General features: G+C 35.9%; 3 protein-coding genes across 9 annotated transcripts in view; 1 reads left to right on the plus strand and 2 right to left on the minus strand.

The window, feature by feature from the left end:
• Nucleotides 1–4,721, minus strand: part of LOC105680931 (mucin-2-like) — a gene marked incomplete at its 3' end in the record, with an annotated part of 5,931 nt that extends 1,210 nt beyond the window's left edge. The window contains exon 1 of the mRNA XM_033321900.1: nucleotides 6–4,721. Within this exon, the coding sequence (XP_033177791.1) occupies nucleotides 6–4,257 (4,252 nt within the window). The remainder of the gene's footprint in view (nucleotides 1–5) is intronic.
• A 172-nt stretch (nucleotides 4,722–4,893) lies between these two features.
• On the plus strand, nucleotides 4,894–7,250 carry LOC105680932. The gene is made up of 4 exons (XM_012387149.3): nucleotides 4,894–5,642; nucleotides 5,716–5,927; nucleotides 6,162–6,265; nucleotides 6,364–7,250. The coding sequence occupies exons 1-4, from the start codon at nucleotides 5,447–5,449 to the stop codon at nucleotides 6,542–6,544; spliced, it is 693 nt and encodes a 230-aa protein (XP_012242572.2). The 5' UTR covers nucleotides 4,894–5,446; the 3' UTR covers nucleotides 6,545–7,250.
• Nucleotides 7,251–7,424: 174 nt separating this feature from the next.
• LOC100748510 (chitin synthase chs-2) overlaps nucleotides 7,425–24,612 on the minus strand; it is a 34,206-nt gene continuing 17,018 nt past the window's right edge. For 2 of the 7 annotated variants that reach the window (XM_024368657.2, XM_012387475.3), the window contains exons 5-20: nucleotides 24,069–24,278; nucleotides 23,399–23,743; nucleotides 22,514–22,905; nucleotides 20,743–21,010; nucleotides 20,375–20,637; nucleotides 19,633–19,843; nucleotides 19,305–19,552; nucleotides 18,956–19,148; nucleotides 18,637–18,791; nucleotides 16,948–17,253; nucleotides 15,700–15,947; nucleotides 14,817–15,129; nucleotides 13,830–14,006; nucleotides 9,856–10,023; nucleotides 9,335–9,563; nucleotides 8,418–8,737 (exon numbers count right to left, since the gene is read on the minus strand). In XM_024368657.2, coding sequence (XP_024224425.1) covers nucleotides 8,418–8,737; nucleotides 9,335–9,563; nucleotides 9,856–10,023; nucleotides 13,830–14,006; nucleotides 14,817–15,129; nucleotides 15,700–15,947; nucleotides 16,948–17,253; nucleotides 18,637–18,791; nucleotides 18,956–19,148; nucleotides 19,305–19,552; nucleotides 19,633–19,843; nucleotides 20,375–20,637; nucleotides 20,743–21,010; nucleotides 22,514–22,905; nucleotides 23,399–23,743; nucleotides 24,069–24,278 — 4,046 coding nt within the window. Of the gene's footprint in view, nucleotides 8,738–9,334; nucleotides 9,564–9,855; nucleotides 10,024–13,044; nucleotides 13,222–13,829; nucleotides 14,007–14,816; nucleotides 15,130–15,699; nucleotides 15,948–16,947; nucleotides 17,254–17,837; nucleotides 18,144–18,636; nucleotides 18,792–18,955; nucleotides 19,149–19,304; nucleotides 19,553–19,632; nucleotides 19,844–20,374; nucleotides 20,638–20,742; nucleotides 21,011–22,513; nucleotides 22,906–23,398; nucleotides 23,744–24,068; nucleotides 24,279–24,612 lie in introns of all 7 variants that reach the window. The other 5 variants (XM_012387472.3, XM_024368668.2, XM_033321624.1 and 2 more) reach the window with 5 other exon arrangements.

Raw genomic sequence — 24,612 nt, forward strand, 5'->3', positions numbered from 1 at the left:
TGTAGTAACCACAGTTTCCTCTATGGTTGTTTCCACAGTTGTAGGAGGCGAAGTTGTGACTGCAGTCGTGAGCGGTGTGGTAGTTGTCTCTATCCAGGGTGTTGTAGTAACCACAGTTTCCTTTATGGTTGTTTCCATAGTTGTAGGATGTGAAGTTACGACTGTAGTCGTGCGGGGTGTGGTTGTTGTCTCTATCGCTGGTGTTGTAGTAACCACAGTTTCCTCTATGGTTGTTTCCACAGTTGTGGGTGGCGACAGTGTGCGTATTGTCGTGACGGCTGTGGTTGTTGTTTCAGGCGTGGCTATTGTAGAAGCAGTAGTTTCCACCATAGTTGGTTCTACAGTTGTAGGAGGTGACATTGCTGCTGTCGTCGTGATGGGAGTGGTAGCTGTCTCAATCCAGAGTGTTGTAGTAACGACATCTTCCTTTATTGTTGTTTCCACAGTTGTGGGAGACGACGTTGTGGCTGTAGTCGCGACCGAAGGGCTAGTTGTTTCAAGCGTGGCTATTGTTGAAATAGTAGTTTCTTCCACAGTTGATTCCACAGTTGTAGGAGGCGATGTTGTGACTGCAGGCGTGAGGGGTGTGGTAGTAGTCTCTATCCAGGGTGTTGTACTAACCACAGTTTCCTCTATGGTTGTTTCCTCAGTTGTAGGAGGCGAAGTTGTGACTGTAGTCGTGTGGGCTTTGGTTGTTGTCTCTATCCCGGGTTTTGTAGTAACCACAGTTTCCTCTATGGTTGTTTCCACAGTTGTGGGTGGCGACGGTGTGGCTATTGTCGTGACCGCAGTGGTAGTTGTTTCAGGCGTGGCCATTGTAGAAACAGTAGTTTCCTCCACAGTTGATTCCACAGGTGCAGGAGGCGATGTTGTGACTGCAGTCGTGAGGGGTGCGGTAGTTTCTCTCCAGGATGTTGTAGTAACCACAGTTTCCTCTATGGTTGTTTCCACAGTTGTGGGTGGCGACGGTGTGGCTATTGTCGTGACCGCAGTGGTAGTTGTTTCAGGCGTGGCCATTGTAGAAACAGTAGTTTCCTCCACAGTTGATTCCACAGGTGCAGGAGGCGATGTTGTGACTGCAGTCGTGAGGGGTGTCGTAGTTGTCCCTATCCAGAGTGTTGTAGTAACCACAGTTTTCACTATTGATGTTTCCACAGTTACAGGAGGCGACGGTGTGGCTATGGCCGTGACGGCAATGGTAGTGGTTTCAGGCGTGGCTATTGTAGAAACAGTAGTTTCCATCACAGTTGATTCCACAGTTGTAGCAGGCGATGTTGTGACTGCAGTCGTGAGGGGTGTGGTAGTTGTCCCTATCCAGGGTGATGTAGTAACCACAGTTTCCTCTATGGTTGTTTCCACAGTAGTAGGCGGCGACGGTGTGGCTGTTGTCTTGACAGATGTGCTAGTTGTTTCAGGCGTGGCTATTGCGGAAATAGTAGTTTCCTCCGCAGTTGTAGGTGTTGACCGTGTGGCTGTAGTCGTGGCGGGAGTAGTAGCTGTCTCAATCCAGGGTGTTGTAGTAACGACAGTTTCCTCTATTGTTGTTTTCAGAGTTGTAGAAGGCGGCGGTATGGCTGTAGTCCTGACGGCAGTAGTAGTTGTTTCAGGCGTCGCTATTGTAGAGACAGTAATTTCCTCCACAGTTGATTCCACAGTTGTAGGAGTCGATGTTGTTACTGCAGTTGTGAGGTGTGTGGTAGTTGTCTCTATCAGGGGTGTTGTAGTAACCACGGTTTCCTCTATGGTTGTTTCCACAGTAGTAGACGGCGACGGCGTGGATGTTGTCGTGACAGATGTGCTAGTTGTTTCTGGCTTGGCTCTTGTTGAAATAGTAGTTTCCTCCGCAGTTGTAGGTGGTGACGGTGTGGCTGTAGTCGTGGCGGGAGTGGTAGCTGTCTCAATCCAGGTTGTTGTAGTAACGATAGTTTCCTCTAGTGTCGTTTTTAGAGTTGTAGGAGGCTTCGGTGTATCTATAGTCGTGAAAGCAGTCGTAGTTGTTTTACCTGTGGCTATTATAGAAACAGTAGTTCCTCCCACTCTTGTTTCCACAGTTGTAGATGGCGTTGGTGCTGTTATAGTCGTAGCGTTAGTTGTAATCTTTACAATCCTGTGTGTTGTAGTGGCTGGAGTTTTCTCCTTTGTTGTTTCCTCAGTTCTTGTGGAGGTTGTAGTAATGGGTGTGATATTTGTCGTTTCAGGAACCGTTTGTGTGGTCCTTGCAGTCTCTCTCTCGGTTGTTTTAGCAGGTGTTGGTGGCGACTGTGTGGTTGTAATCGTAATGGGAGTTGTACTTGTTGTAGTGCTGGTTGTTGTAGTAGCAGGTGTTCTTTCGGTAATTGTTTCGGCAGCTTTCAGACTCGACAATGTTGTTGTAACCGCAGCTGGAGTTGTAGTTGTTGCAATTCTGGATGTCGTAGTAGCAGGTATTTCCTGCGTAATTGTTTCTACAGTTGTTGGAGGGAACGTCGTGGTGGTGATGGTAGTGGGGGCAATAGTTGTCGTTTCAGGTTCCGGTTGTATAACCATTGTAATCTCTGTCTCGGTGGTTTCCGCAGTTGTTGAGGGCGACAGTGTGGGTGTAGTTGTTTCAATCCTGGGTTTTGTAATAACTGCAGTTACTTCAATAGTTGTTTCCACAGTCGGTGAAGGGGCCATTGTAGTAATGGCTGTAATTGAGGAGATAATTGTTGCCTTAGGGGCCTGCGATGCAGTCGCAGTAGTTTCTGACTCTGTGGTTTCCACACTTGTTGGTAGCGACTGTGTGGTTGTAATTGTATCGATCATAGTAGTTATTTCGGGCCTGGTTGCTGTAGTAGTATCAGCAGATTCTTCCACAATCGTTTCCACAGATGTTAGTGGCAACATTGTAGACATGGTGGTAACAGGAAAGCTAGATGTTGTTTCAGGTACTGGTTTTGTACTAATAGAAGTGTCTTTTACAGTGGCTTCCACAGTTGTGTAATCCGACATTGTAAACTTCGTGATGATGGGAAATATAGATGTTGATACCGTCGTAGTAATAGTTGTTTCTTCCGCAGTGGTTTTAGTCGTTGTTGTTGGCAACGTTATGGCAGTGGTATATAGGGGAATGGTAGTTGTTATGTCGCGTAAGAGTGTCGTTGTAACAATTTGTTCTTTTGTAGTGGTTTCCACTGACGTTGGTAACGACATTTTAACAGTTACGTGAGTGATAGTTGTTGTTTCAAGTGTCGATGTCATCGCAATTATAGTTTCTTCTGTAGCCTTTTTCGCAATTGTTGGTTGGAAGGTTGTGGTTGTCGTTGGTAATGGTATTGTAATATCAGTAATTTCATGCATAGTAGTTTCCACGGTTGCCGATGGCGGCATTGTCGTTGGAGTAATGATAGACTTGGTAGGAGTTGTTTCAAACACTGGCGACGGCATCGTAGTCATGTTGGTAATGGGGATGTTTCCTATCGTATATGTCGTTGTACGTGTAGTTATTTGTGATTCGGACAGGCTGATTGTTTCTTTCGGCGTTATTGCCATTGTTCCAATATAATCATCATATCCGTGCCACGTAGAAGTCCCTTTAGTACTTTCTTTCTCATACGCACCATGCGTATCTATAATAGACACAGTTGTAGTTCCTATTTGATCTAACCAGCTCAAAGTTGTCTGTAACCTATCTATTTCGCTTTGGTGTTCAGTGTTATAAGTTAACTGAGATTCAATATCCGATTTGGTCGTATGTAGCAGCTGCATAATATCCGAATACGCATGGATTTCTTTTTCATAAATATCCGTTGTTTTCTCACCTATGTCTTTTCTATTCCTAACATTCCTTTTTCTCCTTTTCTTAACGAAAGCTGTAGTTTTCTTAGGGATCGAATGTAATCTCAATATTTGATATAGATTTAAATTTTGACTTGTGGAGGGTGAGCCGGATGTCGTTTCATTGATAATTCGTTGCGCCTGCGATGCTTCTACCAATCTCGGCAATAAATGCGTTTTATTCCATTGATCTTCTAACTTAAAATATTCGTCGATCGAAGAACTCTGATTCAGTTTTTTCCGCTTGCCACGAAAGAACGAGTTTAACCATCTTCTTGCCCTTTTTGTTCTTTCACGATCGTCTCTTAAATTCGATTCATGATTGACCGGAATTGATTTCAGATTCCTGACAAGCCGATGGTGTGGCTTTCTATAAGTACTTATAGGTGAAAAATCGGCGCAAAATCGGGGATGAATATAATCTGTGAAAGGATAAGGATAACTGACTTCGTGATCCTTCATAGGAACAGACTTCGATTTGTACCGTGTCTCTTCGATATTTACTAAATCTAAATCGTTCTTAGATGATATCCGAATGAAATTTTTTTCTACTGTACTGCTATTGTTCCGTAAATTAATATTTCTCCGCCATTGTTCGAGGATCGCTGATAAATCGGTACACTCAGCATGATACGAGGTCACTCGTTCGTTATTTACTATAATATCTTCTTGCAATATTTTTACTGTTTCCGTAGCATAAAAATTAACGTTCTATAATCAACATTCTATAATTAATATTCTTAGTGACAGTAGCGATTCGATCGTGACAGTAATCTTTAACAGCGGTTGCCAATTGGTTATGATCGTGACGTATTAAGTATTCTCGAAATTACCAAATAAAAAATTATAACGTTTTATTTTGTTAAATATTAATGGCAACGCTTTTGAATTGTTCGACGAAACTTTTTGCATGTACTTACAGTATTATCTTCTATTATAATAGCTCTATTGTTACTGTTACTGTAAACCGGATGGTTATCAATATTTCCAGTGATGTCGACAGTTGCACGTACTTTCTCTGCTGCTATTGTCATGTACATCGCAATCAACTTACAAATCACAATGAGAAATATATTTTGCATAGCGTCATATCACGCACGTTCATTGATATTCTCGCACTTTTCTAACGCATGCTTATCAATCCTGTCGCGTATCATCGTGTCAAACGAACTGTCACGCGAACGTAGTATTGTAAGTAATTTCGTCATGGTACAGTTCGATCGCGTGTGCCATCGATTATTTTCGATTCCTGAATAAATTAGTTTCGTTGCATGTATCGATACTCTTTTCAAAAAAATAATACACAGTCCATGATACGATATGTAGTAGCGATTTTCAACGAACGATAAAAAATTGAATGGTATGCGAGATAATAGGGAATACTTTTCTATTGCTGTTTAAATTATTCTCATTCGAGTAATGAGCAATTAAGGTTAATAACAGAGAGCTTATGTAATAAAAAACAAAAGTGACATTTACCTTTAATCGTGTTTCGATGTCAATACGAATGTCATCGGTCAATGACAATTATTTGTGCTACTTTTCATCGTTCAATATGTTTGAACTTTTTTAAATATTTAACCGCACCATATATTAGTATATGTACAGATGTATCAATTAATCCTTGCTTCTATTTAATGCAAGCTATGCTATGATATTGGAGTCCATTTTTTCGTGCACGAATCTAACGCTAACATGCGGTTCGTCAATTTACATCTTGATAAGACACTCTTACGCTCAGTATTCGAAATTATTAACACACGTTGCGTGTGCCTGTGCCAGTATCGCTATGATTGGTTCTCGATCATTGATCGTTCTTGTGTACAAACTTTTCTTTAAGGATTATAGTAAGTAGCTTAACAATTACGTGTATTATTTTACAGTCAATTAATCGAAAATCAATAAATTTGTATCTTTCAGCGTTTGATCCGTTTATGATGCAGCTGGAGGAAGAAAGGAACAAAGAACGATTCAACGTTATAGACGAGATCTTTCGAACCTTGAGCATGGCCGGCTTAATTTATTCTTTGTACTCCTGTCATGGATATTACGCGCTCGGCGCCTGTGTTGTAACCAGCTTATCAATTTTAGACTTGTTCAAACTGTACAGAATAAAGAAGAAACAGACAGAGGTAGTTTCGTAAAATATTACACGAAATTTCTTCGGCAATTTAAAGGTTCGCGTTAACTCGTCGTTTGAAAGATCCCGTGGATCCCGTCGATCCACGATGGATTATTTGAATGTGTTAATTTTTTATTTCGACAAATTTCGTTTAACTTAAAGACACTTTTTTAAAATAAAAGATTGCAGGTTATATATAAAGTATATTTCAAGATTGAACCGTGTGTTGGAATTTTAATTCCAGGAAATGGAAATGTCGCGTTTCTACGATAATTCAAGTGAAACAAAAACAACCTACGAATCAAGGCTTAACATATTCAATTGGGTAATTCTTGGTGGGAGTTTCGCGTAAGTGCAGCAGTTTTCTTTAATTGCAAATTATATTATTACACTGTTCAGTGTATATAAATAGACGATTAATTCATAGTTCTCGACATGATATTCAGGTATACGGTAGGTAATAATTACGCTATAGTAGCAAATTATCCTCTGCTCCTGGCGAATTGGGCGCTATCTCCGGAAGGGTTTTATCAAGGATGGACCATGCGACGTACCATTAACGATTACTTGATGGCAACTTACGTCATGTGCATGACGGAAGCTTTACGACAAGCTGGCACGTCATAAAAATGTTTCTCTCTCTCTCCCTCTCTGTTCCTATCTGCTTAATTTACATATACATTTATTGCAACGTATACATTTCTTGTAATTATTTAAAATGTTGCTACGTTGTATATGAAATTAATAATTCCTCTCTCTTTCTGCTTAATAATTTTTCAAAGTTACGTAGAGACAATACGAAGCTAACCCGCGAGATTTATCCGCGAGACTGCCGTCTTGCGTCATGAATAAAGTACGCCAGGCGAGCAAGCGAGGGGAAGTTTTCGACAAAGTTGTTCAGTATGCGTCCAAACCAAGTGAGATAGAATCTGTGAGCATCTTTAATCTTGCCAAAAAAACCGACAAATCGGGCTCGCCCCTAGGCGACACCAAACTCGTCCCAAATTTGTCTCGTACTATGCGTATATGCCTTTGAAATTGCGTATTTTTTTTTTTAAACACACAATAGTATTTTTTCAATGAAATTCAAAATAGACAATTTTTATTCATATTTTCAACATAATCGTTAATCATTGTAAAGTATTCTCTACGAACTTTGTGTATGTTTTAAATTGTTATCTGACTTGAATACAAAATTCTAACCGACTAATCGTTTCTCGTGTTTTATAAAAAATCACTGTTAAACCGTTGGAGAATAACTTTAGAAATGTATAAACGTTAACAAACTGTATAAGGTAAATCTATTTTATTATAAGAGATAAAATTTGTCATGTGATCAATAATTTTGAATACTTTTATGATTTCATTTATCCCATAATCCATCTTCTACTTTTAAATCACCAACCAAAGATACATGTATATGTAGCATGTAATTTATTCAAGTACAGGAAAGAATGTAGAATTATGCTATGGAAGAACGATTGGATGAAATGAATTCGAAGTTGAGTGCTGATTGTTCGAATTTTATTTCGTTTATGTTTATACCAACACGATTTTTCTACAGGCTTAACGTTACACGTACGCACGCGATATGTACAAAAAGAATTGTATATCTATTAAATACAATAAGTATATTTATATAAACGGCGGTATATCACGTTTACAAGAACGAAAGAAGTGTAAGCGTTGTCGTCGTTGTGATTACTGTCACACTCGTTTGATACGACATCAGCTAACAAGGCTATTACGTTCAATTAACACCTAAACAGAGAATTATTCTCTAAAACCGTTTAATCATCGTACGGCAGTAGCTGTACTAACAAATATCGTTATTCGCCGGTCAGTTCGTTTATCTTAAATATCTAAACGCGAATAAAAAAAGAGAAATAAAATAAAAAGAATAAAAATGAAGACAAAAAACGTTTTCTTCCTCAGGACTGTCTTTAACTCGTTCAAGTTTAACAAATATTTATATCTAATTCTATTAAAGTTTCTAACTTATTATATTTAAATTTCTAGTTTCTATTCTTATGTAATCTTTTTTTTCTTTTGTTCTTCGTTGTTCTTTATCGTTCAGAGAAGAAGGGAACTTTGTTCACTTTTTTCTTCGAATAAATAAATAAAGAGTTTAAAGACGGCCCTGTTCCATTTCACTTCATCATAAATTAGTCTACTCGAAGGCAGTCTTTTCGTACTTTTCTATTCGCTCTTACGTCATATAGAGTCAGATAATTAACAGACAATTGCTAGACGAAGCGCTTAAATGCGTGATGATATTATAATTTAAATGGGAATCGATTTTATTGCTTGTAATGTTTAGCAAAGGAGGCGTAGCCATCTCTCGTTTCTCGGGAAACGTATGTGATGGTTATCGTCGTTGATCATCTAACAAATATTTTTATATAAGGATATAAAGTAAAAAAATTCGTCAGTTTTAATATTTTCCAACAATTACGTACGGCCGTGAAGAATTTGTTCGAATTACGTTCATTCGTTTCAATTAAATATTGGTATTCGCATCTCTCCACGTGCTCTGACCTAGATTATGAAGTCTGAGGCTACTTCCGGTATTTTCGTCAGGTTCGTAGGCTGAATTCGTGTGACCAGCGTGTCCTTCGAACACGTCTTTTACAGAAATCTGACTGCTTCTCGAGGGACGACCTTGTATCCCTAAAGGATTGCCCGCCACACCGTAAATGTTATTGGCTCCCAACGTTTGCATCTGCGACTTCCTTCTCATCGCCATTATGCTGTTCCTGCGCCCTTCAAATGCCTTAAAAGCCTTCGCAGATCTTCTAGTCGACATGTTCCTCGGCAGACCTAAATTGAAACATTAATCAACGAATATTCTCATCCTAAAATCGAGACATTACCAGCACAATTTCCTTAATATATTACATGGCATATTTTAATGTTGCTGAAGAGACGGAAACATGTGGAAATATTAAGATATATATATAACATTGGATATACAAATATTAAAATATTTGTATATATAAAATTTTTAAAAGTACAAATATTTTAATATTTGTATATATAAAAGTATGTAAATAAAAGTATACGCATAATCGAAAAATATTCATCCACCTATTATAAACTGAGACATTGTTCCATTTAAGACCAGAGTTGGATACGTTTTACTCGAAATAAGAAACAAAAAAAAAAAAATAAGAAAACTAAAATAAATAATTATATTACAATTTCATTTTTCTTCATTTCATTTTCTAATTTAAATTTGGCCTTGGACTCATAAAACGAAGTTTCAGATCACAAACGAGTATTAAGCACTTAGTTTACTATTTCATTTCTTGCATCTTTGTATCTATAAGAAGGTCGTAAAGTATTTCGCGATTTAAATTTCCAATCCATCAACTTCTTATGATAAATGCAAAAATTTCGCACAAACATCTTACACACCATTGCCTTCTGACATACTGAAGAATCGCTGTCTAAAAGCGACATCGAGCGTATTGATTGCCTGCGTTTTTCTTCGGCTTTTTTCAAGATTTCTTATGGTTTTCCTTCTGCCCGGGCCGCTGCCGCTGCCTTCCTCGTAATCACCCTCCATGCCATCTAATCTTTGTAAATCCCTGACTATTTCTACCGCGTGTTTTGATAATAACGCTTCTTCCGATAGATCCTTGGTCTGATGAATTAAACAGAAAAGATTTAAAAACGATTATACTACGATAACAAACACAGATTGTATTAAAGGTTGTATTAAAGACTATAATTATTCTATAACTATAACAAATCGTTATTTAACTGTAACATTATGAAAATGAGAATAAAAAGAAAAGATAAAATGGAAAATTGTATAGGAGCTATTACTAATTACTAATAGAAAAGAATGACGTGAATAATGTGAACAATGAAAATCTTTGATACTAACTAATTGTAGTAAAATTTTATCACCAACAATTGTAGATAACACTCACCTTCTTGCAACAGTACCAATCTAAGCTGGTGCTGGCTAGAATATGAGCGAACGTGCCAAATCGATGGAACAGCATCGCGGTGAATTGAATAACTAATATCAATGCGAAGAAGAACACGAACACCAAACCGATAGGCTCGAGTTGTAGATACTCCTTCGTAATGTGTACCTACGAAATACGTTCATTGTTAGAAAAGACATTAATAAATTAGTCGTAATACAAGCCAAAATATAAATAAAATCGCAAACAGAGAACACATAAAACGATTCACAATTGTTACAATTTTCATTAACGTGTATTTCGTTGTTACCTCATTACGAATATATGTATAGCGAACTAAAAATCATAGTGATGTATGTGAAGATTTTGGAAATTTGGATTTAATCACATATTCCTGATTTTTAAGGATATCATCCATTTAGGTTCTTAATAATTAAGTTACATTTAAATTGAGGATTTTTATGCATCTACGGGTAATTTAAATAAATAATAATGTACAGAATAGATATAATATCCAAGAATACACGAAGTATCCAAATAAGGCTATTTATAATATCATAAGTGTGTTTATAATATTGAAAGGACGAAAGAAATTTCTATTTAATTTCTATTTTTTTACCGACGTTAATTTAAACGTGCACGAACATTCACAATCTGATTATAATTTTATTCTTTACTGCGATAAGTTTTCATGACTCGACGAAGCATAATGAGTCTTTTCTAACAATAAGCACAGAACACTATTTTAATGCAAAATAGCGGAATTAACGTATAATTCTATGATTCTCAGGCCTTCATATACTTTTCAGTCACTTATACGGTAAAATACAAAATGTAATTACGACTGGCAATTCGTAATGAAATAACAATTATTAATTTCCTGAACGTACATAGCGATAGCTGTTAGGAAGCAAGTGTTAATGAAAACTCTGTCACGCTTTCCAATTTTTTAATCTTAATTTCAACGAATATTTCTATTAAATAGCGTTGAAAAATATTTATTGGAAAATTTGTGAAGGTACTAATTGGAAAATTTCTACCGTTCCATTTTTCAATCATTTTTATGTCAGCTATTCGTTCGTACGATCAGGATCACCGCGGGAAATACAGTTTAAAAATCACTTTTCGAGACACATATGTATACACATATAAGCCACCGTTTAGTTACATTGACGGTAACTCGTTAGTGGTGCTCCTCTGCTGCCATACCTAGCAGTGCGTTATCAAAATTAGACACATAAAAAACGTGAAAATCTGCTTAACAATTTCTCCCTCGTTCGTATTCAACCAGGTGAGCGGAAAAAAATGAGACATGTTCAAAGGTGCTTTTTCGACTCTTTCGTGACCCACAAATCGTGCACGTGCTACTGTCCATTGAAAGACAGGAAAAAAAACTTCTAACTCGAGCCTTGGGAAAGTAGACAATCACGAGAGAGCCAAAAGGTGTACAGAAGCTAAGAGAACATTGAAAAAATAATTAGGAAAATTATAGGAATTTTATTTAACTGAATAAAAGATAATATTCGAAGGTTACTTAAATTCAAAAATATTGTTTCTATTCGACACGTTACTTATTAGAATTCTTTTCAATTTAATTTTCTAATCTATTAATATTCTATCCAGTAATCTATTAATATCCAAAATAAAAGTAACGTGTGATTTTACATTTGTTCTCTGGACTTCGATAACGTTAATCAAGAAGTATATCGATGTTAGTCAAGGTGGAAACTTGATGGTGCGAGTGATCTGAGTGATCACGCTCGATGGCCACCATATCGTTTTATTTTTTACGGATACTAAAAGAAAGTAGATGTACACATAACGAGGAAGGATAATGGGATTTGAAATAACAAGGCATCGATGTTATTTGTGACTTAGCTAACTAGTTTCGAGTCAGTTGATTGATAGTGCCCCCAGCTTTTCCATACGCTTCGGGAGTACCTGTGCAAACATGTTAATGGTAATTCGCCACGTGCTCATGATCCACGTTATTGACAAAACACAGACATGTCCCAGCAAGTGCAACATTATCACCGGGTATACCATTTCCAGCGTGCTCCGATGCTCACTATTGAACTGCGATCCCTTTCTCTGTATACTAGTTGTGTCGTTCTTTTTCATGATTTTTAGCAATTTCTTTATTCCTCTTCGAGAAAAAAATGAAAATTCATTCGAAGTTTGTTTCTATGTTTCTTGAACGCAGAATTTATTCAGGCAATTCCACCGCTTGAATTTCGATTAGACTGAGTTAAATTCAGATCAAGGAAAATTGTAATTTTTAAAAAGAAACCAAATATAAGAATTTTTAAACCGGAATTGAATTTAATTATAGATACTGAATGCAAATATTTTGTTTTATTCAAATTTTTCATTAAATAAGTGTTTAATTTTAGGGCAATGAAAAATATGAAATCGATCACATGTGAATAATAAAACCAGAAATTGCTAAATATCTAAATTGACAAAAGAAGCAGTTCACGAAGTAAATACTCTATGCCTGAAATCTAAACTAGAAAAGGCAAAGGAGAAAATATTAAAAGTATCGCAACCGCAAGCTCGATTCTATTAGAACTAAATAGAAGCTCTAAACTTTCATTCTAAACGTATCTAAAATTACATTAAAAAAAAAGATATCTCTGAAATGAAAATGAAACAATCATTTGAAAAAACGAAGGATCCATGCTCGAATTTCAATCTGGCGATTCAATCGACCCTTACTCTTCTTCCTCTACGTGACTCCGTCCTCGCGCAAAATTGTTCGATTCTGACTCATTGTCGCTATCAAATCGACAAATAACGACGAATGTAGATTGAAGATTTTGAACATGTATCAAAGTCACACGTGTAATTGATATATTCGTGTTTTAATTCGCATAATTTTTAATATACGCGTACGTGTATACTAAAACCTACACAGATTAAAACAGGAAAATATTAATTGTATGGGTACGTGCGTATTAAAATCTACGTGGATTGGAAATAATTTAATTGTAATAATTTAAAATAGTGGCCCCTAATTTAAACGTCACTGTCAGAAAAGTGAAGACGTAGGAATAAAACGAGAAGAAAGAAAATTGAGAGAAAACAGAAAAGATATAGATACGAGCAACGGAGCACACGGATGTGTTAGTCTCCCGAGGCATCAGTGAGACAGCATCTCTGTTTTTCGTTTAGAACACTACCAGATACCTCCGAGGTCTCTTCGATGAAGGTGATATTCGTCTTGACGCCGAGTGGCCAGACAACGTGCAGCTGATCTTTGTTCAGCTGGAGCAAGAATACGATCAGAACGAACAACGCATTGAACATAAAAAACGCGAACACGCTCTTGTTCCGCAGCTCAATTAGGTCGGCGGCAATGCGAGTCTGTCGTGGACCAGGGAAGAAACAAAAGAAAAAGCACAGATTAGCAAAAATATGAAAAAAAATACGCTCCGTCCGGTCGAATCGTTGATCCATCGGCTCCTTTCGAGGGAGGATCCTCTCCGTGATCATTTAGGTCTTCAAGCGAACTCACATCCTCTAAAAAGCTTCTTAACAAGCGATAAGGAAAAATATAAAAATCGCTACTACGAGTATTTGCTGCAAAACAATTTGAATGCTCAACTTGAATCATCGTGTATAAATTTTGTATACTTCTAAATTACCTTCCTTTTTTACTTTTTCCTGCGGTTTTACGAAAATATTTTCTTCCATTATGATAATTATTATTATATATGACACTCCTTTCATTTGTGTTTTTGATTGATATATCATTAATTGCTTGAATCTAGTATTTTGGGTAAAGTGCTTTTAGCATTTGAAATGTTTTGCTACATCAAGCTAAACAAAGAATTAATAAGACGGCTATATGGCTCGTGGGATAGATCCTACTAATTATCTATATTATTTTTTCTTTTTTGTTTGCTGTTTTAGGGGAAAGGGGATGTGATTTAAGAAGCAGGACAACACGACGTGGACGGAGCGGTCTTTACCTCCTGGGAGTGATCATCATAGGTGATGTTGGTCTTGATACCAAAGGGCCACTTCACGTGCAACAAATCTTTGTTTAATTGCAGCAGAAAGACGATCAGGACGAAGAGGGCGTTCATCATGAAAAACGCGAAAACGCTCTGGTCACGTAGGTCCTTTAGATCTTTGGCGATTCGTGCCTGACGTAAGTAGCATGGATCGATTATTTATATTCTTTGATTATTGACAAATTTAAACAACCGTTATTTCGTACATACAATTATTAATCGTTTACTCTTTCAGTTCTTTCCAGTAAGATTTCTTTAGATTCTTTAGATTTTGTTGCAAACTATTTTTCATTTTTTTTATCTTAATCTAGCAAAGTTCCAAAATTTTTGAAAATCTTAGTAACGTTATTATATATACTATGTGAAATAACAATTAAAAATACTGTAAAAATAATCGATTAAGAAATTTTAAAAAATGTTGAAACAGTTATTTTCATTCTGTTATTTGATTCAAATATTTTACGGAATTTTTTAGTTTCATACTTCGCAATTTCTAAATAATATCTATCTTTTTTTAATCTATTTCGAATTCGTCGAATTTTACACGAGAGATACTGAAATAAATAAAATAGAATTAATAGTTCTACGATCGAGCAACATCCTCGACGCTAGTTATACATACTCAATTAACAAATAGTACTAAAAACTTGACTGACAACGATATATATACACAAATGATAAAATAACAAATTTTATAAATAATCTGTAAATTCTACGCACAATAAGTACTTCGGAAACCTTATTTTTATCCAAAACAATTACTCTAAACATTGAACAAAATTTTAGAATAAAAAGTTTTTCAAAATTACGAAAAATATAAATTTAACTCAAGTATAGAAGAAAGAAAAGATAGACAAAAATTCTTCTCAAATTTTAAGAAATTTTAAGAAATAAAAAAAGACAAAAACTACGAATAACTACAGCTTGATTAAAACTTCTTACCTTTTCTGCCTTGTCTTCGTCTATAGGATACAGATACTTCTCCAGGAGATCCTTCCAAAATAGTTCCTCCTGCAGCGACAGGACATCGATTTCACCTTTTTTAAGTCCTTCGTCGCTCAACCAGTAAGGTCTGCTTAGGAAGTTGTTAGCTTCGCGATTCCCTTCCGTATTCTGACTAGTCACCGTTTCAGCTTCACTATGACAATCCTGATCCTCTGCTGGATCTTCGCCAATGGCCCCTAAATGATCGGCTGTTCGAGAACCCACGGAGGATGCACGACGTCGACTTGTCACCCCATGAGGATCCACGGCTCTGATAAATGGATTTATATTAAATTCAAGTTGAATATAATCGTCGGTATTACTTCAAAGATCTCATTATTTAGAATTAGAGAAGCTTTGCTTTGTTAAAAGATACTTGCGGTTTGAGCTCTGAAATTTTCGATGCAGAAAACGCAAAAAGAAATGCATTTTGTACGACCTTTTATTGCGTCTAATTCAGCATCATGCTAGTGATATTATATTTAGTTTAGTATAATAGATTATATTTAACCGGTATAACCAGATAACAAGGATTATGTAAAATAAATCATAATAAGCCATAATCATAGATCATTCGAGAGGTCTCATTTGAAATTTCATTAAAAATTCATTTCAACTCGTCGTATAAATTGAAATTGATTGTTTAGTTTTGCATGTTAATAGATATGATGGAAATTTAATTACTACTGTTATGGTTATAGCAAGGCAATCAATAAAAAATAAAAGAATATTAACAGATTTGCAGAGCCTTGTGTTGAAATAATCGACCAAGTCAATAAACATTTGAATTTATAAAGCGTAGAGTAAAAGATATTTTTAGGATAATATAAAATCAAAAAACCTTTCGATAACTTCCAGGCGTTTGCTAACTTGCTCCAAAGATTCAGCAATAGCGACCAACTGCTGTTTCTCATTCGAGGTCTGTCCATGAGTGCAGAACATGCACTTGAACAATCCCGACAAAGAAATTTCTATCGATCCTTCTTCGTCGTCGTTCGAGCCTACGCCACTTTGAAGAAACCCTAACAGAGATTTCTGTTTCGCTTTCCGTTTTGCTTCCTCGGCTTCCTTTTTCTCTTGTTCAAGTTCCTACCGATTCAGCGAGAAATATGTAACATATTTTAATTTTGATCATATACATAAAAGGTAAGTACATAAATGCTATTATAGTAAATACTGTTTCTAAAGAAATATATGAGACAGTAGCAAACGTATTAAAAAATTATTAATTGCGTGCTATTAATTTATTAGTTGTGATTATCGTTATATCTACAAACGTAATATCAAATACTAAAAAGCATTACACCTTGAAACAAATTTTTCAGTCGAACGTTCATTGGAAATTCAAGTATTTTTCACTCATGTTGCTTCTCACTCCTGAATTATTAATATATGAATGGAAAGATTATTGAGAGAGACAGAGAGCTTGATATAAGTTCTGAAGAAGACAATGATTTATAGTATTATACGTCCGCGCAAATTAAAAAACATATGATTCAAATAAATCTTTTTAAAATTAAAAATTATTTTATTTTTCTAAGTAAAGGAAAGAAGCATTCACGTCATCCATTTGAAAAATCGAAGTCGATAAAATGTTTCGAACGTTGTACAAATTAAATTGTTTCCTCGCTGTTTCTATATAACTTCTTAAATAGTTTCTCGATGGGAACTGTTCTTGCAGAATCTAATTTTGTAATCCCACCTGAGCAATACTGAGCATCCACCCAATGTAGTGCATTTACATAGTTTAGTCGAATTAAGTGGATTTACTCGCTCAGTTTACTCTATTGCCGTATATATTTACGTAAAATACATAGGTCGAATAGTGAGATTTAGCCGTAATATAGATGTCAATCATACTGACATAGTGGCGGATTTGAATTTAATAATTTAATTCTTGTGATAGGAATCACTATTATGAGCCAATAATTTTCAAATGGATTGTGCTAAAGCTTGATAAGTTAGATGACTCCAACTGCTGTTTGCTTCAAGATGCATAATTATTAATGATACTTGATAAAATAACAGAAAAGAAGAACATGATTAAAATTAGAGTCGATTATTCAATTAAGACTGAGCTGATAGTTACCGCAGCAGTTTTCTTAGTCACCACCTCTCTCGTACCCCATGTGATGTTGTTCAGATTACAGATCGAATAAAAAATAAGCAACACGTACATCGATGGGACGGTGATGAAGTATATGATGCTGTATAGTAAGCAATACATTTCTTCGGGGTGCAATAGTGCGGTTATTATCATCTGAGATATTACTAAAAATAGGAACATCGCGGATGGCGACATTATCCCGTCCTGAACGATGTTAATCGCAGTCCCAACGATCACGGCGATCATCACCATGCCGTACAGCGTACTTATTATCGCCGCCACGAAAACCTGGCACACCGTTGTTATTATTAGCAGTTATCGATGCTCAGGCGTGTAAACCAATTTTTATTTGGTCTTGTATAAAATGGTGGTAATACGTTGAGGATACTGAATTAACCTTTCTGAATCTAATTCATACTAATCTTAGGCATAATAATTTTTTTACGCTATACGTTTGTACGTATACTATTTTTTTCGTTTATTATATATTACTACTAATAATTGATAAACGAATCTTTTTCCAACTGGCCAAGAAACATTCAGTTTTAGAAGTGTTAAATATCGAATTATTGAATTAAAATTCTCGTATCCTCAGCATAATGTCACTCTCAGTATCTGCGTCATTATAAACAAGTTAGAACGTACATATGCAGACAAAAAAAGCTTGCAGCTCGCGTGAAATTGTCCAAAAGCACTTGCCATCTTGATTTACCACCACCGTATGTTTCCTATGATGGTTTTACAGAATAATGGTAAATGTACAATCCCTCAAAATTGACAAACATGATCCAACCAAATACTGTCCAGTTAGTTAAACAAGGGGAAAAAAGAAAAGAGAAAGAGTCGGGTAAAGCCAATACAAAGGAACGAACCTTTTTGGTTTTTTTCACTTGGACCTCACGAGTTCCCCACGAGACGACGTTCAAGTTTATAATCGAGTAGAGGATCAAAAGAAGGTACATCGAGGGGATTGAAAGGAGGTATATTATACCAGGAACAATACACCAAAACTCTTGAGGATGTAAACAGGCGGCTATGAAAAAGGAGCTGGATAATGATATTAAGAATATCGCGGAAGGTGAACCGATACCATCCTCCCCAAGTTGGAGGGCCGTACCTACGATCACAGCCATCATTATCATCGCATATCCTGTCGACAATATCTGCGCGCACAGAAGCTGAAAGACAACAACACGAAAAAAAAAGAATTGCAAGAACAATCAAAGCGACAAGTATTTGAAGAACAGGTAAAAGGAACATGACAGATCACTTTATCGCTGATCTCTTAATCTCACCAAGATCACCAATAAAATATATTTACACGCGTTCTCATTTTTCAATGAAGTACTTGTTTATCCGATTCTATATATATTGTTTTCTTTTTGTAGTCTTCATGTTTAGTTTCTCTCCATCGATCGTTCGTAGTCATATGAAAGTATTACTAAATGATACGAAATTTGATATACTTGGACGTAATTAACTAGCATGCAAATGCTATAATAAATACCAAGGTGTACAAATGACATTTACAGCCATTGTACGTAATCTCATAATGAATTAAAGAGACAATTTTGGTAACGTTGAATTTTCAAATTGTTTATCATGTCCTTTTCCTGTGTTCTTCGTTTACGATAAGCACGTATAACAAGTATTAATTATAAGTGGATGTACCTGAATGCTCGCTTTACAAGTGAAACATACAAGCATGAAGAACAGAATAGGAATAATATTATAGTAGAAGCTGGTCCAATTATCGATCTTAAAGGCTGCGACGAAAGCACCGACCAACATGAGGAAAATCGTGCCTGGTCCTAAAATGGTTCCACCTGTAAGAAGGATTTAGACGATTTTTTAATTCATAATTGATAAATCTCAAAGCACGAAGAATGAAATTAATATAATGGGATTGTAGAAACTACATGGAAGTTTCAGTGCCGAGAAAGGCAATTAATTAATAGAAAAATAAAAGTAGAACGAGAGTTTGACTGACCCATGAGTAAGATTTGATAAGAGATGTAAGGAAGAGAAATGTTATCGTTGATTTTAATCGTTCGTTTTGCGTCCATCAGAAGATCCATGATATTGGCAATGGTAGATGGTACCCATCGACGCCGCTGATTGTAAAACTCGTTAAAACCTTCGGGTGCATGAGTGTAAGCATCGCTGGCTGCTGAATATTCTACCTGTAAGATTAAACGGTGAAGAATGTGAATAAGTGACATCATAGAATATTTCATCAAATATTGAATTTGAATAAAGACTTCGATCACTGTCCTCCTGTATAAATATAGTATCTAGATCAAGTAATAATAATTTCGGAAACTTTTCTGGATACTTACCCTGTACCCACGTTGCAAAAGAAGCGTACAAAGCCATCGATCCTCTCCTTGATCGTATTGAACGTAATGTCTAGCCTCGTCAGATCTCGTTGTGTACTTCTTCATCACGTTATCGTCCATCAAAGCTTTTCCTCTGAACAACGAGAAGCAACCAGGGCTACAAAGTACACAGCCGATCATATGCTCGGTTGCTTTTTGCAGCCAATGTCCGATAGCGTACTCGAACATCTGATACCAAACCATAGGACCTAATATCATAAAAAAAGTTGTACATAAAATTTTATTATTAAAATCTGTCACAGGTTGAAAGTTGTTTGACGAAGATTACCTGAACCGACTGGATGAATACGGCCACAGGCTGCGCCAAGATTTTTGTTCTTCTTCATCAAATCCACGAGCAGTTTCACAGCGGCTGGTTGAAAATCGATATCACCGTCAAGAGTTAATAAGTAAGTATTTTCTGCGATCACTTCCTTGCGATCTACGCTAATTGGCAATTCCATTAATCGATGTCCCAATAAATAATACATGTACATAACCTGGAACGCAAGTTTCGAAGTAATATTATTCAATGTTGTGAAAAATTTAAAAATATAAATGTATTTTGAACTACTACGAGTAATAAGTACGAACTACTATGGCTATGAGTATTCTGAATTACTATTGAGTACTGTGTATATTTTTAACCCTTTAAATTTGCAAATGCTGAAAAAATGCTGATTCTTTTACATCTATCTCAATGCGTCAAATTGACACAAGAGTCGGATTAAGGGTTGAAAATATTAACAAATCGTAAGATGCCAGATTGCTTTGTAATTATTAAAATTATCACTCGCTTCCTACTCCTTTTCAATACTACACGTTTCTAGAAATATTAATAGATTGTAAAATATCAGAATTACTGGAATTTCGCTCGTTTTAAAAGCTATGCATATTTGATATTATTAATGGATCTTCTACTATACAATTTTTTAGTCAAAAATTCTTGAAAAATATTAAATCTTCAAAGTTGTATGGGAATCTCAAAGCAAAGAGGTTCGTTTACAACTTCGTTCGACTTTAATTCCTACCTGGCTCCAACGTTTTCGGTGACGAATCTTGCTCTTGTCCTTCAAATGTGCGATCATCTTCGTTTTTCCAGGAAGAGTCCAGACTAATCGGCCACCGTAAGGCGTCGGATACTTCTTCGGTGCTCTGACGTGCATCCGTGTTTGATGAACGTCCGACGCTGCCTCATCCAGAGTGCCCACCAACAATTTTACGAATCTATTCACTTGCTGTTCGTTCTCATCGTGATCCGATAACTCGAACGCATCATCGAAAAAGATGTGAGCTGAAAGAATAAACAACGTCTCTCAACGTGCTTGAATGATCGAGATCTTGCAGACTACAATGCTAATTTACCAAACTACACCAGAAAGCGCATATGGATACCTACTTTCGAATTCATAGTAGTCCGGATCGACAACCTTCAAGTACTTTTGGGCTACACGTCTAGCACACTGATCTTCGTCCAAACGTAAGATACTTTTCAAAAATTCCATCATTTCCTCCTTGTTTTCATGCCACATAGTCGCGCAGGCGTATATTCTTGTTACGTGATCGCTGCTCTTTACAGCCGACGGAGGTGTAGTCGTGCCATCCGTCTGTTCGTATATGGTCTCATAATCTCCATCTCCCTTTTCTTTCTCTATCTCTGCCAGATCCTACCCGAAAATACAATTCTTATATTTTTATATAAACAACCGTGCCTTCGATAACAATCGAGCCAATCGAGCCTATAGAAAACTTTGTCTTGCTATGCGTGAAAAAGATATATATATATTTTTTTTAAATACAAGACTTACACTAGAAACTTTTAGCGAATTAATTTAATTCTGCACATTTCGTAACAGAAGCATCTCCTCATAATATTTCTGCGAACAACACAACACAAAATGTTGTTCAAAGCAGCATTATGATTCAAAACAACGAATAAAGTGAAATTGTCTATGTTAAGAGCGTCTGTGGAAATTTTCCTTTCTAAATAAAGTCGTACCGTGCAGCTTTATGTCGTTTGTACATGTAGCCCATAAGACAGAAAGTAAATTTCAAGACTGGAATCTTGTTTTAGCACTTAACATATTTTCTTGTTCGAAGAAAGAGATTTGGTGAATATGAAACTATCATTATGACTAATACTGTTATTACGATTAATATTTTTATTATGTGTGAATTTATTTGAATTCTATTTTTGTACGAATTTTATTTTTATTAAATAGATTTTCCTTATCAAATCTTTTTACGTCAATGTATCGTATCTATCTTTCTTAGTATTTTTTTAATTAAGAAACACTTGTTCGCGATAAAACTTGACAGTCGACCGATGAATAATAAGAAGACAGATCTCGTTTAGCGCGTTCTCTATTTTAAGGTGCCGAATATATCGGGTATTTATGCTTCTTCTCATTTTACAATTATAAAAATTGTTAAATTGTATTTATACCAGGATACTTTTACTCCGTTGACTTCGTTCTTATTTTTAACGAGACTAAAATGAAGCATTAATTTTAAAAGGGTTGAACATTCTTTTAAGGATTATGACGGACGAAAAACTGTTCCAGATAAAGGCAAAGTAAGGAGATAAAAGTATACTAGTTACTTAGTGGCTCTCTCTGTGAATGAAGAGACATTAAGCGTTGAGACAAGGGATTTCCTTTAAGAAATTAAACCCAATCAAGTATAGAATCTAATGGTGATGGAAACTCGCGAAAAGCACTGGAAATACTGTACACAAGATTTTTATGGTTTTCTATACACTCATTGCAAGTGCCAAAAAATCTTTTCATCCTTAATTATAGACAAGGGATTATATAAGATTTAAAATTAATTTTTTCAAGGAAAAATGCAGCTTTATAGTTAGTATTACCAGAGAAAGAATAATAGAAATAAGGAAATAATTACCGAGTTTTTCATTGAAAAAAAGTGTATAAGATAGAATGGCGGCGAGTAAAATTACGTTGGAAGTTTTAATTATGGCCTTTTAATACTTTAAAGAACTCTGTTTTCTTAAATCTGCATAAAAAATTCATAATCGCCTAACTGGGAACTACATTTAGTATCTGCTCAGGGCATACCTTTGTAAAAAATTAATATAAAGCTTTGCTTAAAGAAGACAAGCAAAAATTTTGCCATGACACTAGGCTTGAAATTGTTTTATAGTAAATTACCTCGACTTTCACTTCCGGTTGGTCGTCCCTCTTTCTGTTTAGACCCATCGATTGATCGATTAACAGAGAATTGTACATAGGAACGACGAACAGTTTCTCTGTGGCGGCGAGACGCTCGCATTTCGGTGTCCAAACGTGCAATGTAATCCAAGTTTGTGACAGCAACCACAACAACCATACCCAAGCATATTGCTTCGACACGAAATCATTGATGAAATGGGTTGGCGGTGACTCGTAGAACAGATAATCCGGAATCGTTCCTTGAAATATGCAAGGATCGGTGTTCCTCAGGCCACAAGCAGCAATTAATAAAGATATTGACACTGGAATTGTTAGATTTACCGGGAAAGCATAACTAAATCCTTGTATCAGAATTTTGCACGCGAATTTACCTGAAACAAGCGAAATACCATTCATTTTCTGTTCTCTTCTGATACTTTTTTTTGTAACACGTGACTAGGGAAAAACGTAATAAATTGTATTTTTCGTTTTTCCTTTTTTCAGGCGACCAATGTTTAAAAATCCAATAAGTGGATGTGTCAATTAAATCAAATTGGCAAAATTTATATCGGACTCTTTGTCCCATTTGTAAATTAAATATGTATTTTAACCACACAATGTTGAAGAATGTTTGGGAAATATTGACTGTCATAATGTCATATCCCATGTCATGATTTTGCTATAAAATTTTCTAATTTAAACAACTTGTCTTTAATAACAATTTTTTTTTAACAACATTAAACTTTGCCTTTGCCAACGTTGCCTTTGCCAAACTGTAAGTTTTATGAAGATCCATAGGCTAGATACATACCCTAGTTTGGTATTTAAAAAATTACTTAATCTAATTGAAGGTATAAATATAATAAAGGAAATACAAATACTTACCAAATATGTATGTGAAGTAAGCACCAAATATTTGCAGCAGTAGAACGTATATAGGGGTATCTACGCTTCCTGGTACAGGTACTGTGTCGCCAATATCCAGGATATCAGCGACATCGGTGATTTTATCAGTGGCTTCAGCCCGTTGCGTCCATGCCATAATGTCATGGCTTCCGAAAGCGTCACTCAGCATCGTGAACAAATGGCCAACTGTTTCGCCTTTGACGTGGAGTATCAGTAAGGTGCTAATAAAAAATGCCACGATCTTCCAAACCGAGATGAACATATAAGTGAAGTATCTCGTCAACCGCATTTCTTTCTTCACCCTCCCCAGAGCTCGAACAAATCCTACCGAGGAAGATTACAATTATCCTGAATATTGGAATATTTTCTTTTTATTATTGTAATATATAATTTATAATAATAAAGTATAATAATATTAAAAGTAAATATATTATTTGTAGTAATATTTGGATAGAATTAAGCAGGAAGAATTGATTCAGATCAATGACTCGATATCGATTATAAAAAAAATCGACAGTAAAAAAAAAGCTTCTTCCGAAAATTTCAATTTCATATTGAATACCTGAATAAATTGAATAAATTCTGCTTTTCTTTTACTCCCGATAACAGTTTCTTCTTAATGGTGTCTCATCGATATCGTAATACTTACCGATCGGACTCTGTATCGAAACATAATTTTCCCACCAGCCGCACGAAACCAGGAATAAAGATGGTGGTATGAGCCATAACGAGGGTCGAGAACTATCCAGCAAAGGCCAGAGGAAGAAACTTGTTCCTTGAGCAGCGAGCGCGGCAATATCTATCAGCACCAAAACAAATCTCTTCGACTCGTCTTTGTTCTTATTGCGAGAGAGCAGTCCTTGAACAATCGAAAGAAATCTTCGTCTTAATCCAGTACAAGTTCCCTCGTTATCGATAAATCGAACTTCGTGATGTCTTCTTTTAACGAAGAACTCTCGAAACTCTAGTAGGTTAGCCTCTTAAAATCCCAAGGGCTCATAAATAATTCTTAAAGCCCCGTAATACTATCAAATCGCCCAAAAATGTTGTAAAATAAAATTTCTATGTAAAATCACGATTATTTCTAGTATTAATTCAAATACATAATTCACCTTTCTCTTGCATCTTTCAGTCAAATCGACCTCGTTCCGCTAATTACATAACAAACATGCTGTTTTACCAGTTTCGACGTA

Source organism: Bombus impatiens, unplaced genomic scaffold (genome assembly GCF_000188095.3).
Source record: "Bombus impatiens unplaced genomic scaffold, BIMP_2.2 scf_0033, whole genome shotgun sequence".
Taxonomy (NCBI): Eukaryota; Metazoa; Arthropoda; class Insecta; order Hymenoptera; family Apidae; genus Bombus; species Bombus impatiens.

What these genes read in the sequence shown, in the direction of transcription:
- LOC105680932 (XM_012387149.3), top strand. Translation starts at nt 5,447, where the DNA reads ATGATATTGGAGTCCATTTTTTCGTGCACGAATCTAACGCTAACATGC. An exon ending in TAAAGAAGAAACAGACAGAG is followed by an intron (nt 5,928 to 6,161) that starts GTAGTTTCGTAA and finishes TTTTAATTCCAG; the next exon opens with GAAATGGAAATGTCGCGTTT. An exon ending in ATTCTTGGTGGGAGTTTCGC is followed by an intron (nt 6,266 to 6,363) that starts GTAAGTGCAGCA and finishes CATGATATTCAG; the next exon opens with GTATACGGTAGGTAATAATT.